The sequence below is a fragment of the Haliotis asinina genome, chromosome 5 (assembly GCF_037392515.1).
Source record: "Haliotis asinina isolate JCU_RB_2024 chromosome 5, JCU_Hal_asi_v2, whole genome shotgun sequence".
Classification (NCBI taxonomy): domain Eukaryota; kingdom Metazoa; phylum Mollusca; class Gastropoda; order Lepetellida; family Haliotidae; genus Haliotis; species Haliotis asinina.
The window spans coordinates 11,561,248-11,575,379 of record NC_090284.1 but is presented as its reverse complement, the minus strand read 5'-3'; the positions used below and the strand labels follow the sequence as shown (position 1 = coordinate 11,575,379).

Sequence of the window (14,132 nt, the reverse complement as noted above, 5' to 3'; positions counted from 1 at the left end):
TCTGAAACCAGTCGGGAGCTGAAGATGAATAATCAGGGTCTAATGTCGGTATCGCCACCCACAGGCAGTAATGCCACAGATTAGCGGAAACAGACACAACTGCCTCTAATAAGAGAAGTACAGAGTTAAATCCGCCGCCCCTCCCAAACATAACACTATACTGAATACGGAACGTATACTAAGAACTGTGAGATTGATCAGGAATTTAGGGCAGGGTTGCTGTTAGATAGGACGGTGTATACTAGTATTTGTCTGAGAGAGGCGTGGAATCAGTCGAATCCTCATTACGTGTGTTGCATACTTTTCTGGCTTTGTGTGCCTACTGCATTCACAATGATTCAGATCAGTTCGATCAAACATAAAGGCCGTGAATACGGATATATATTCACGTTTTGCAGGTACGTTGACAATGGAATGTCAGATTCTTTAGATTGCAACAAATAGGGCAAACCTTCCTCTAGCCAACAAGACTCGGAAGATGTTGGGAGACTGAATATTTCCAGGTACAGCGCCGTAACGACAACTTTTCACTTGAAGTTATGAGCCTGGGGGATTTTATTTAATGTCATTTTGCAACGGTGCGGTTTGTGTGGCAAACAAAATCAACTTTCGGAATCCTACATTCACCCCACGGTGAAGGGCTTGTGTGCTGACGGTATTGGGCATCATGTATTTCTTTCAATGACATCGTTCTCCAAGCAACCAACAATGGTTGGAAATTATTTTTTATGTTTGTTGTTATATTTTATGTAACCCTTTTTACCTGGCACAATAAAGATTACCCTTTCAAATCCTAGAACAATGGGTTAGCTCTGGGTTAGACGTACACAGCCTCAACGCTACAGTCTGTGGTCTCCCCCTGTCGTGTCACTGGTTTTGTTATGATGGATGGATGTCATGCTATAGCTCGACCCCACGTTGAAGATGAAGCACACGCCTTTTTACAGTAGGTGGGGTTCAGAAATAAGTCACGGACATCCTAGTTGTCTCTGTTTATGCAACGAACTAAATCACCAAGACACCTGGTCGCCCATAAAAATTTCTCCACATCTTCCCTTTAAATCATTATTGTCACAACATGAATCTCATCTGAATCGGCCCCCGTGATATTTCTGGAATATTGCTAAAAGCGGCCTAAAACAATATTCTGCCATTGGAATCGGTGCCGAAATGTAACCTTCTGAAAATAGCTTTGAACGCAGAGTCGGTTTTCAGTATGGTCGCTGTCCTTGTGCGCTATATATATGCCTTTGTGTAATAAACGTTCAGGTATGTGCCAGGTGAGGGTCCGTCTCTATAGTTTCCACATTCACGTCACACACACACACAGACAAACCCCACAAAGCTACACACCCAATGCTGTATGTACACTCACGCTGCATAATAAACACACCATGTTATGCTTACCCACACACAATTCTATATTGGCCTGTACTACCTATGAATGTTTTGATCAATTCAACCCGTTTTCTTTGAGGCCCGTGTAGCCCCAGTTACTGATATTGTTGGCGACGACCCAGTTCGCGCATCACTGATATAGTCGGTTAAAATAAAGGTCTTGGAGACGACCCACATTAGATCACCCGCAGCAGTACTATACTTCCAGTCATACTGATCTACATGGAGACGTCCATTGTGAGCTGTCTCATCAAAGAAGATCAAGAAATTAACCAAACTGAAACTGGTTTTGCAAGTCCAGATTACCACAAATCAGTCTAGGAGTTTGATATGTCTATTTTTTTTACAGATAGATTATTATTTTATTTACCATTTGTATTAGTATTCTAAGATAATTCCTCGCACTGGACTGAAGTCCAGTAAGAGGCGACTAACGCAGTCAGGTTTTCAAGCTCGCTTACTTGATTGACACATGCCATCCTATCCCATTTGCTTGGAACAATGCTCATGATGTTAATCACTGGATTGTCGAGTCCAGACTGGATTATTTACAGACCACCGTCATGTGGCGGGAATTATGCTGAATGCGGTTTTACAAAAAACTAACAGGAGGAGAGCTCTCGCATCAGTGCTAAAATCCCAGTTGTGATGGTATACCTGGAGACACGTGGCGCTCTCGCGTCAAGACTCTACTGACATGTATGATGATCCTAACTATGAATTCCATGTAATTGGTCGTTGTTTGATAACACTAAGCTATCTATGACAAAGTAGAAGGCAGCAGACAGTCGATACTTCCTACTGCTAGATATGTAGAAACAGATGCAACGAGTGAACTACTGAGTAGGATCATTTACTGACATCCATCGTAATCCAGTTGTATTACACATGCCAGTCCATTCACATCACGCATGGTAAGGTGTTATAAGAAATAATCACTCCCTAACAACCAGTACAATCAACTCGACATAGAACACATTGGGCGTGCTGAAAAGTGCCATTTTGAATCATGCGAGGAATTCTAATTTGTAGGGTGATGTTAGGGCTTCAACAATACTCGTGGTAATTTTGCAACGTGCTTCAAATATTATTCAATAACATTGATCCAAGCAATTTGAGTCAGGAGATGTTTTGCCTGTCTAAGCCTGACCGACGTTTCAGCAATCGTATGGCTAAAAGAGGTCGTCATAAATGACCCCATCCCCTAATCAAGTCGGTCCCACTTGATAGACGTTTCCGGGCAAACAACTGATTTAATAAGAACTAAGGAAATATTCCAACATTGTCGAATTCCAAATAAATCAAGAATATGAGGACGTGTCGCCACTGAAACAAGATTGACTTGTTGCGACAAGCGTCAACAGAAATGCCCCAGAACAATTAACAATTGTCCTATTGGTGGCTCCCATTGTTGACAATATGGCTTCGTCATTGATCGCATTGTGTCCATCTGTTTGACCATTTGTCTTGCACACCTGCCCTGCGTTCTTGAAATCACCCCCACTTGTTGTCGTCAGGCCTACAGGTGTTGCAACATATCTTACGTGTCTGGTCGTTGCTGCTTCCGGTCAAACACCGCGGTCATCCTGTCAAGTGTTCTGTTTTGACTGTATCGGCTTGAGAAGAAATACTATAAAGATGTAAAGTTTGTTTATAATGGCGACCATAAAAATTGCGTAAATACCATCTCATGGACTGGAAAACACCTACCAATTTGTATGTTCATCCTCCCTAACTGATGCTGTTCACGTTTTGTTGAAATAAGGATTATTCGTTGCAAACACAAAATCCCTCGAATTACATCTGTGATGTAGGTAAATGCTGGATTATTACATCTCCAAAACTGTAAGGGGGCGTCAAGATAGACAAGTGCTTAAATGGATTGCTATTCACGCCTGGGACGTAACTTCTGCTCATGCATAGCATCATTATGTGGCCGCCGCGACAACATGGAGGAGGGTTCTGTGAATTTACGACTTCTATAATATAAATATAAATCTTATTGCGAGCAATGTTTCGGTGTAAAGACTGACACCGTTATTAAGCAAGTGTTGATAGTATATAAAATTTAGTAATAAATATTATAGAAGTTGTATATCCATTGAACTCTCCTGGTTGACTGTTCTTCACATCAACTTCAAAAGGCCACTCAGAAAAGTTACCCACGTGCGAAATAATATGTCTAAAACAACGTAAAAACCAATTCACTCAGTACAGTGAAAAAACGTTTCTGGGAAACATTTTACTCTTAATCTTTTGAGTCATGTTAAATTATTCATTGGTTTCCGATAGGATCTGTAAAGGTGAAAAGTGCAATATGACAGACTCGACATAACTCACCTCCGTACTCAGTGTTCTTATTAGTTATTTAAGAACACAACTGTGCACCATCTGGTGATGATACCCTGCCTTTGTATCCAGCAGTGCGTGGTCAGTTGTTTACACTGGAAGTAGCTATAGTTATATTATTGAGTGTGTCCTACATGAAGAATGAACAACATGATGTCATGTCAGCCACAGAAGATCTAAATTTGGTCGTTAGGTTCTTTCGTCACGCTGAAGGCTCGGGCACCTTTCCCCGCATGGAAACAATGTATGTAGCCCATTTTCTGGTGTCCCCCGCCGTGACATAGTTGGAATATTGCTCATAGCGGCGTAAAACCAAACCGACTCACTATATGAAGTCCCTCAAGCCACATATTGGTCGAGTCCCTTAGTGTTGTAACGAGCCACATCACCTCATGGCCACAGTGATATTGGCTGTGTGCGAGTAGAACAACTTCATAGCTTCACAGGGCAACACTGCGTGAAAATAGTTGTATTATCAAACAGACAGTAATAATTTCGTCAAGGAATGTTCCCTGATTCAAACCAACACGAGTATGTTTTGTGAAATACCAGTCACTGTAACAAGAAATCGGATTTTAATGTGGAAAATTGCATCTGAAATCCCTTGTAGGCATAATACTACAAAGGAGATCTGAAGTAATATGGTAACGGTGAAAGGAGGTAATATCTCTTGCGCAATGCTCCAGCCGTCACGTTGTGGGGCAGCGTCCCGTACCACTGTGTGCCGCGCTCATCACCCTCAGGTCTCCAGGTGACTCTAGCATCTCTCCTGCCCCTACCCTCCACCCCTGCACGATCGAACTTTATATCTACAGACACATAATGCAACTATGACGTCAGTAAAAGTAACCGTATCTAAACCTTTATGCATTTACGAGTATGAGTGAGTTAGGTTTTACATCGTTTTTAGGGATATTCCAGCAAATAATAGTGGCTATTTATGAAGCACTTGAATACACGCACTTGCGTAAGCTCAAAGCTATAACGCATTATTACACCGGATAACCCAAGTTGCCTGTGAGTCGCTAGAAGGTTAAGTCATATGACTTATCCCATCGGGTACCCATTCACTCCTGGGTGAACAAAGACAATTCATGAAGAAGGTGAGACCCGATGTGATTACATCAGCGGAAAGCACCTGATACGCGTCGCACATTTACTCGTGTAAAGACAAGACAAAATTCGTTGAATAATTCTTATCCACTAAACTACCACAACGCCCGTTAAACCTGTGGGAATCGTAGCAGTGGGTTGGGCTGACACTTTGTTAAAGAAATAGCGTTTTTTTTTTCGTTTGAAAGTATTCTAACGAAAACACGTAATATAAACCAAAATAGGCCCGGAAAAAATTCATACGTATGTGTACCCAGTCCGCCTAGACGTACGCTCAAAATCTTTGTGATATATATTCTCTTGGACCAGGTAAACAGGATACATTGTATTATTAAATACTCGCTTTCAAGTAAGTAGGTTTCGCAAATTATGAATCGGTTCATGTATGACGTTCAAGTGTGTTTGTGTAATAGAGGTAATCCATACATTTGAGATATTCCCTGTGACGTCGTTGGAATATTGTTAAAAGCGGCGAAAAAAACACACACTCTGATACGAAACAATGAAAGCTTGGGAGGACATGCTCGATGTTACAGGGTTTTGACAAAGAGAAACTAAATGTCTCTCTGTAATCCCTTCGAAGTGTGTAACATATTTGTGCAACATATTTTAAGCTATGATACATTTATGAGCAGATTCTTAGTAGACATCCCGAACTCTTGAACAAAGGCTCGATGAATAGTAATTCATAGCCATGACAGACTCTTGGCGTTCCAGAGATATCTCTTAAATAATACACAAATCTGACCTTTTGAAAATATCTACTTGTCGGGCTTTGTGTGTGCTTGCACCGCACCATATCGGTAACTGTAGCCAGCTGGAACTGGTCACCAGATACAGGTATGGCCGGAGTTTGGGTTTCAGTAACACATGCCATTTTGTTACACATAGCATATGACTATGAAAAAAACGATAGGTCGTACTCATATCTTCATCTCAAACGTATTCGAGAATCGGTCATAAATTAGCTTGGGAAACTATCGGTACTCAAGCAGATGCGTGCTTGCCTGATAACGGTCGTAGTACCAACGCCCACACGTCGCACTCGTTGCAATGAAGATGTTGCCTGTCCCTTTTACTTTATCTTTACAACTTCTAAAATGCCTCCCAAAGAACAGATACATGTTGTTAGCAATAACTAGGGAGTTGATGTTTGTACTTCTCACAGCATGGTATTCATTCCACGTATTGTAACACAATTAGGCAGTGTGTACAATGCAGCGAAGACGTATTTTCGTATTGCAAAGCTGTGAATACACTTCACAACACAACAGTAAAACCTTCAGGAATCCCTAGCCTAACTCCAAGACAGTACTGAATGCAAGGTCAATACCTGTACAGTATTTCTAGAGGCAAGTCTTCATAAACAGGCAGTCTCAGGACGCCTGTTTGAGGGACAATGAGTTCTTTTTATGTATATGTTTTAGAAATTACCATTATAAGCTATTAGACTTTCGATTCCTATGCAAATTATCCGTAGATAGCTAAATTAGTGTAAGAATATGGATAAAGAAAAGAATATGGAATAAAGATAAAGTGTGAATATATTTTCAGTCTAGACAAACCGTGTACATCGTCATTTTATTATGATTGTGATTATTCATATTGTTCGTTGTTGACGAATGCCATCTAACCCAATTGCTTACATCAATGCTCATGATGTCAATCACTGGATTGTCTGGTTCTGATCATTTACAGACCACCATCCTATATTTGTGATACTGCTGTATACGGCGTTAAACAACAGACCCGTGCAGTTTCACATTGTAGCATAACATGTTGCCGTTTCATGGTGCATTGTATGCGTAACGTTATAATGTTTGGCATGTAACGTGTTGTGATATTATTGCAGATGGAATCTTTGACAATGATATGGAGTTCCTGGCGCTGCGAGTGCTGCAGTCGGTCGGCCTGGCCGGCATCCTGGCTCTCACCGTCTTCCTCATCGTCTACAAGGTCGGCTACAGCGGCAGGTGGAGCAACATGCACACCGTCAACCTTGCTGCCTTCGTCTTGTGTATCTTTACAAGTGAGTACTCGTTTACCATCTGTATCATCATGTTGGCTCCCGTGAAAATCAGGGCTAGAATTGATCTTCAGCACTCTACGTTTGCCTTAATAAGCGACTTACGGGGTCGGGTGGTATTTGGTTAATGCAAAGTAATGGTATCCAATCTGTCTCATTTCATATTTACTTGCAGAGGGACACATGTAGGTGATATGTCGATGAGTGTTGTGTTAAACAAACACAAAATCAAACAATCAAAAGAAAACACTGCTTTAAGTGTGTTTAGTCAGAAGGTCTAACTATTGGCGAACCATAGCGACAACAGCTCTGATCGGAAATTGGTTAGTTGGTGTTAGTTACACTCAGCAGTCTTCCAGCAAGATGACGGCGGTCTGTAAATATTTGAGTGATCAACACGACGAGTATCGATCTACAGAATTGGGATGCGATGACACGTGTCCCAAAATCACCTGATCCAGTTATTTGGGTTGCTGTAGACAGACGTGAATTGCTAATGGCAAATACGAACCCAGATCTTCACGGATCTGATCGGAATGATGATCATTACAATATAAGACTCGTGATGGACAAAACGATATTCACATGCGCTTTTTTAACTGACTGCATTTAGAATGTTTGATGTCCATGTGTCATTTTAATATGCATTCTTTCTGTTGCAGTTTTGGATCTCTTAGCCAGCGCAATACTGTTCGGCGTCAAATACTACAATTTCTTCCTGTTCGTTAAAAGCTTCGACTCAACTAGTATTCCTTGGTCGTCGTTGATGAGTTTGCTCGCCTGCCTGATTCTCATCGTCATCTGTCTTTTCATCAGATTGAAGTGTCGACCGGAACACGTCGACGGGGCATCTCTCCCTGTGTCACGTGATGTGTCTAAGATGAACCTTCACCCCCATGTGCAGAATGGCCACGGTGGCAACCGCTATTACAACCAAACCCCCTATATGGACGATAGGTCGAGGTACAACGAAGATCATCGGTCCGTGCACTCTGGGGGTATGATCAGAGGCTATGATGACTTCGATGAGAGGAGAAACAACAGCCACTATTACACGGAAACACGGAGCCCGTACGAAGGTAGACCAAACGGGCAGTACGAGAACAGGGGATACCAGCCGGAACCAGAGCCAGCAGTCGCTTACCATAAGCCAACTTCCAGTCAATTCAAGGACAACCGAGACAGAGAAATGGGACACACGATCTACACCGGAAATGGATTTTCGTATTTGAAAGGGGAGATAAGCAGGGGTGATCGTGATGATTCCCGATACGGCCGCCCGATGGCGCTCACTGACTACAGCCAACGCGCCTACGACGACTACTACGAGTCTTCAAGACGCTTCCGGCCACCGACTGGCGGAAGTCGAGTCCTACCGCCCAGTGCCAACCAATACGTGTATAGACCCCACCAGTACTAGTAACATACCGCTAACAGTGAACGAATGGCAGTGTATCGTGTCTTGAAGACATTTAAGATACTAAGCAAGATACTAGGCAAGAGAACGTGACGGAGAGGTTGAAAGACGCTTCATAGGAAGGAGGACGCTGATGTTGACACACTCTCCTGAGACATCAGTTAAAAGGGTAGACATATACTGTAACAGTTAAACCTCATTAAGACGAAACCGGACTCATCTCGGACCAGTATTTTTGGTAACGTCTTTGTGATTAACAGGCTCACCGAAACTCCAAAGAACAGGAGTCTTCGCGAAGATATGTGAGCTTTAGAGAGGGTAAGGTTGTACGAAAGGTGTTCTTTTCATTGTCAAATTTTTACACAGAGTAATTACGGGATTAAGAAATGTTGTATGTTAGCGCTTCCGAGATGAAATCCTGTAGTGCACATGTTCATGTTATCTAGACACACATCCGAGGTAGTTTTTTCGTAGAGTGTTTCTGGTCAGTACTTAGTTAATTTTCATACTGGCCTTCAGTTGAATGGGCGTTATAGCGTCTCCTTGAATCGAACCCAGACTTTGTAATCTTTGTTCGTAGTGGATGGGGTATATAAACAGGAAGTGAATATATTTTACTCGTCAGTATCATAAACATGTAACCTCCAGTTGGGCAGGTAGTTTTCAGATTCAATCATTACATCATCTTTGTTATGAGTCAGTGTAACCGCCATGGTCATGAATGGAAGTACAGTCGAACCCCGTTTACCCGGACGTTTTGGTTTCACTCGAAAATCGTCCGGATGTACATCGTCTCCCTTTCGGTTGTTCTCTACTGTATCTGTTCCAGACCGAAAATATACGAACAAGTGGCGCACAAACTAAATTCTATCTACGAAAAAGGATTTTCGTAACTGCGTGAAATTCCACATAACATTTGCATCTCCCCATCCAGTGTTTCATAAATACAGAAAACAAATAGAGCGATCCTGAATATTTCGGTTGATGTAATATGAAATTATGTGCTCAGTCCTCACTTCAAGAGAATCTCCTTAAATGCGTTTGATCCCGACTGTGTTTTTTCAGTGTAGATAGATGTGTCGTAGCCTATATGTAACAAGGAGATTTGAAGTTGTAACTTCATTTTATTGTGAAATAGTGACTGAACGGGTACCCACTGAATGCCTCTCAACCCGAGGTTTCATGGGATACCGTCCAATGCCTGAAGATGACACACCACCACATGCATACTTGCAACATCAAGTTTTTGAAGACCGAAAAACAATACATATATTCACATTCTACTCACTGTATTTACCGTATGAGGTGTATATTGTATGACTGATGCTATGTACTATATGCGGCCCAGACTGAAATTCCCAAATGTTCCATGTACATACAGCGTAGAGATCAGAGTATCCATATTGCACAAGATGTTATTGTTCTTTGTCATTTGTACGTTTGTCATATAGATATCGTCTTTTATATATACTTAAATATTGAATATACGTTTCATCTTTTTAAATAAAGTCATATTTTACATAGATAAATGTTTTGTTGTAATGTTCGATTAACGAATGTCGGGGTGGTAACAAAGAGAGACAGGCGTTAGACTGTCCGAATTCTATAGTACAAGGGCACACGGCTGACCGGCACTGTGGGGGGTCCAAGGGAGGAATGTTTCCATCATGTCTCACTTGGACTGGACAAAGGGGATTCAAGGGTCAGACTCTGTGCCCTAATCTAACAATCTACCACACCCCGATAGTGTGACCGCCCCTGTTCAGAGGGCAGGAGCTTGTACCAATGTGAACTAGTGCCGGTTTCATAGACCTGCAAGACGGGCATGAATACTTCAATGTTAATGCCGATTCTGAGCCCACCAGTCCTTGTTCTATCACCTCGACACCGAGTGTCAGGCATGGTAACGACAATTATGAACCCTCGAAAGTTTTGGACCCGTGAAGGTCCCGGGGTAGAATAGGCCTTCAGCAACCCATGCTTGCCATTAAAAGTGACTATGCATGTCGTAAGAGGCGACTAACGGGATAGGGTGGTCAGGCTCACTGACTAGGTTGACACATGTCACCGCTTAACAAATTGCGCAGATCGATGCTCATGTTGTTGATCACTGGATTGTCTGGTCCAGACTCGAGTATTTACAGACCGTCACCATATGGCTGGAATATTGCTGAGTGCGGTGTAAAACTAAACTCACTCGAACGTTTTGTGGTATGACACGACCAAGGGTTCGAACCACCGACCTCCTACTGAGGACAGACACTGTATCCACTAGATGTGGTCGTGAACATGATTCTCGTTGCAGTGTGATAGAGATTTAATATCTTGCTCAAGCTCTCAGTGTGTCCTTTGCAGCTCTGACAACACAGGCGAAATGGAGTACCATCAGATCAGTAATATTTCAACTAGTGAGTGAGTTTACTGTTACGACGCACTCAGAAATATCCCAGCTGTATGACGGCGTACTGTAAATATTCAACAGGGGCGTGGCTACCGTTATAGAAAAAAGCCTTTGCTTACACGTGATTGTTGCTAAAAAGGCTGAACAAGCCCTCAATACACTAAATGTAAAGCTTTGCAGCCTAAATTGGGCGTACACGAAAAAAATGTACTTGCTACGCGTGTATTTGAATCTGGACTAGTGATAACTGCTTGAGATAACCTATACAGACACGATGAACAGGTATGGCCGTCAGGTGTTCGCAAGCCACATATTAAATCCACATAGTACTTTTTTATAAACCACACATTTTTCGCCAATTTCTCTCATCTTTTTAATTATATTAGCAATTTCTAGTATGCCTTGTGCTGTAGTAGCATAATACTGTCACGAAGCTTACCGTCACTATTGTGTGGCCGGAATAGGATGCCTGTCAAAACGTCCTCAAGGACAGAGAGATCAATCGTTCCTCCATCCTCACAAAATAACGCTTTGTAGGCTGAGCATGGTGACGGTAATACGAAAATCATTGTTTAAATGTTATTCAACCAAAAGACGTCTCATATTTAGTACAGCTACTACGGAAGACTGCCTAAGCATCTAGACTTGCCATGACACTAACCCATATGTGTGCCGCCATATATCAGAGATGAATATACACCTACAGAGGAAACGAGACGAACCTACTGGAAATGTGTGCCGGTAGCCGAGAGTTGTCAAGTGTTGCGCCCTCGGTGGTTGGAACGATTACTCTTTCACGATCGTTAATGCAGCTATGTTATCAGGTGATATTTGTTGAGTTTACCTGCTTTCAGGCATGAGGCAGAGTGTGGAATTATTTTATCACAAGCGTCCGTGATGTGAATAGATGGTCAAGACTCGTATATGTAACCGTGGCAACGGCATGACTTAGAACTCAACTCAAACGTCCGATACTGAGGGAACAAATAGTTACATTTTTGAGACGCTTCCTTCACTATTAATGCTGAGCTTGAGCTGCTGGCGATTACTATCACACGTCTAACTTTGCCTTAAATACCCCAGGGGAGGTGGTATATATTGATACACTTATATGAACGGACTCCTTTGAGGATACATTTGGTTCAGTGTGAATGATTCAAGCATCGTATTACTGATATTGCCTACAACTGATTTACCTAGTCCCGACTACCATCATTGAACATCTCCAGGATGGAGATTTATCGTACAGGCCCTACCATCCTTGAACATCTCCAGAATGGAGGTTTATCGTACAGACCCTACCATCCTCGAACATACCCGGGATGCTGATTCATCGTGCAGGCCCTACCATCCTCGAACATCTCCAGGATGGAGATTTATCGTAACGTATACCCTGGATATAATTGAAGATGCTGGTCGACGTGAGACGCGAGTACTACTACTAAAATGGTACATTTATCAATAGCATTATGCTAACCAATCTTCTGTTCATACTTCATGCAATATTACAACATGTGTGTATGGACGTTCCTCAATGTTTCTTCAAGCCACGAGTCATTGGTAGGTAGTAATGTCACTGTAATTATGTGAAGTTGTATTTAACAACATCAGAACAAAAATGGAGGTAAGTCGGGTATACCGCGACAATTAGATGAGGCAACACGAGTATGGATCCTTTACTTGACTATATGTGTGGATGCTTCAATCGTGAGCGAGTTTAGTTTTACGCCGCACTCAGCATTATTCCAGCTATATGACGGCGGTCTGTATATTTTCGAGTGTAGCCAGACAAACCACTGATCAACATCAGGAGCTTCGATCTGCACAATTGGTAACCGATGACGTGTCAACAAAGTCAGCGAGCATGACCACCCGATCCCGTTAGTCGCCTCATATGACATGCATTGGTTGCTGAAGACTAATATTCTAATCTGGACCTTCACTGGTTTCACTCGTAATGCCTACAAGAAACGTATTTACGATAATGTATATTAAACATGATTTAATAACCTAATAGCCTTTGGGCTTGGGGGTTATTGGTGTAAATTACTTTTTTCACTAAATATAATGTTTTTACGAAGAGATATCTGTTGACCGCCGAATAAATTTCACTACACACTAAGCAGACACTGTTTGCCGTGTTGAGCTTTTCAAAAACATACAGCTGATTATCGTGCATGAATGAGTGAACTGTGTTTAACGCCGCTTTGAAACAAGGTGTGTCAGCTTGAGTTTAGAGGAAAGCCTGCAGTGGTCTACACCATTACAGCCTCATGGAAACATAATGGATGGGGGCGTGGAAGGCGAGCTGTGTAACTGGCCAGGCTAGAGAGGTGACCATGAGGTATCGAACCCACCTGTGACCGGGTGTAAAAACCATGGCGTCAACTTTGCCTGCAGACTCCTTCCTGCTGTCACAACCCCTAGCGTATAAGTGCACAACACCGTGCACTTAAAAGAACCACGAATCCGTTGGTACATGACCAGATGGTGGCCATATGAATACGTGCAAGTACCTAGTCACGGGTACAGCAACGTGCAGTAAACATGTGACCATGTGTCCCAGCCCACCTAGCTGTGAATGGTTACCTTATAAGGATGGGGAAACCCCACCATAACGCGCTGCGTTCAGTGGCTGTAAGAGAAGTATACTCCCGGGGAGTTGATATTGATAATACGATAATACGCTGTGCCATTGAAATTGACATCCAATGATCGAGAGGGTAAATACCAGCGCCTTCAGCATATGTTAGCTGGGTTGATATGTGCGCTATATAAATATCCTATGATAATCACTGTAATTCAGGATTCGAGCCCACCCAAATTCTTATGTTTTCTCGCAAACCTAAACATGCAATTTGGCGTATTAACAAACAATGCAAGCTTGGCATGTTTCCATCAGCTCTGTGGCTCTGGGTGAATCGCCGCGGAAATAAGACAAGAGGAGCCACAGGTGTTAGACAAAGGACCTAGCAACTGTTACTAGGTGTCCCCTCTAACGTCCGCGTCGCCAGTATAAAGCAACAATCGGTCCGACGGAAGCTCATTTAGCGACGTCACTTGCAACGGTAACATTACGTCACACGATTGTCTATGTACATGTCCCGAAAGGGGTCCCATGACAGAAATGACCATCTTCTTCGGATTAATGTTGATCCCTACTCAGCATCCAAGCATAAATGTAACACAAACGTTTAGTTAGCAATATTATATTACAAAAGGAACTAGCGTTTTGTCAACACAAAGATTATTTATGTTTTGTAAATCATCCCCGAAACAATGCTATTGATTTTGCTATACACTGAACTGCGTTTGACAAGTGTAATGATGTTTTGAACTTTACTTATATTTTGTCATGACAGTCTGACGGGTGTGTTGTCATTTTAGTGCAGCAAGTTAACGGCCATTGGGTGTACTCATGTGATACA

General features: G+C 42.3%; 1 protein-coding gene across 1 annotated transcript in view; it reads left to right on the top strand.

Annotated features, from left to right (window-relative positions):
• The window catches only part of LOC137283552 (uncharacterized), a 28,798-nt gene extending 18,965 nt beyond the window's left edge, over positions 1-9,833 (top strand). Inside the window, exons 2-3 of the mRNA XM_067815114.1 lie at positions 6,713-6,889; positions 7,549-9,833. Coding sequence (XP_067671215.1) covers positions 6,713-6,889; positions 7,549-8,306 — 935 coding nt within the window. The 3' untranslated portion in view covers positions 8,307-9,833. The remainder of the gene's footprint in view (positions 1-6,712; positions 6,890-7,548) is intronic.
• Positions 9,834-14,132: the final 4,299 nt, after the last annotated feature.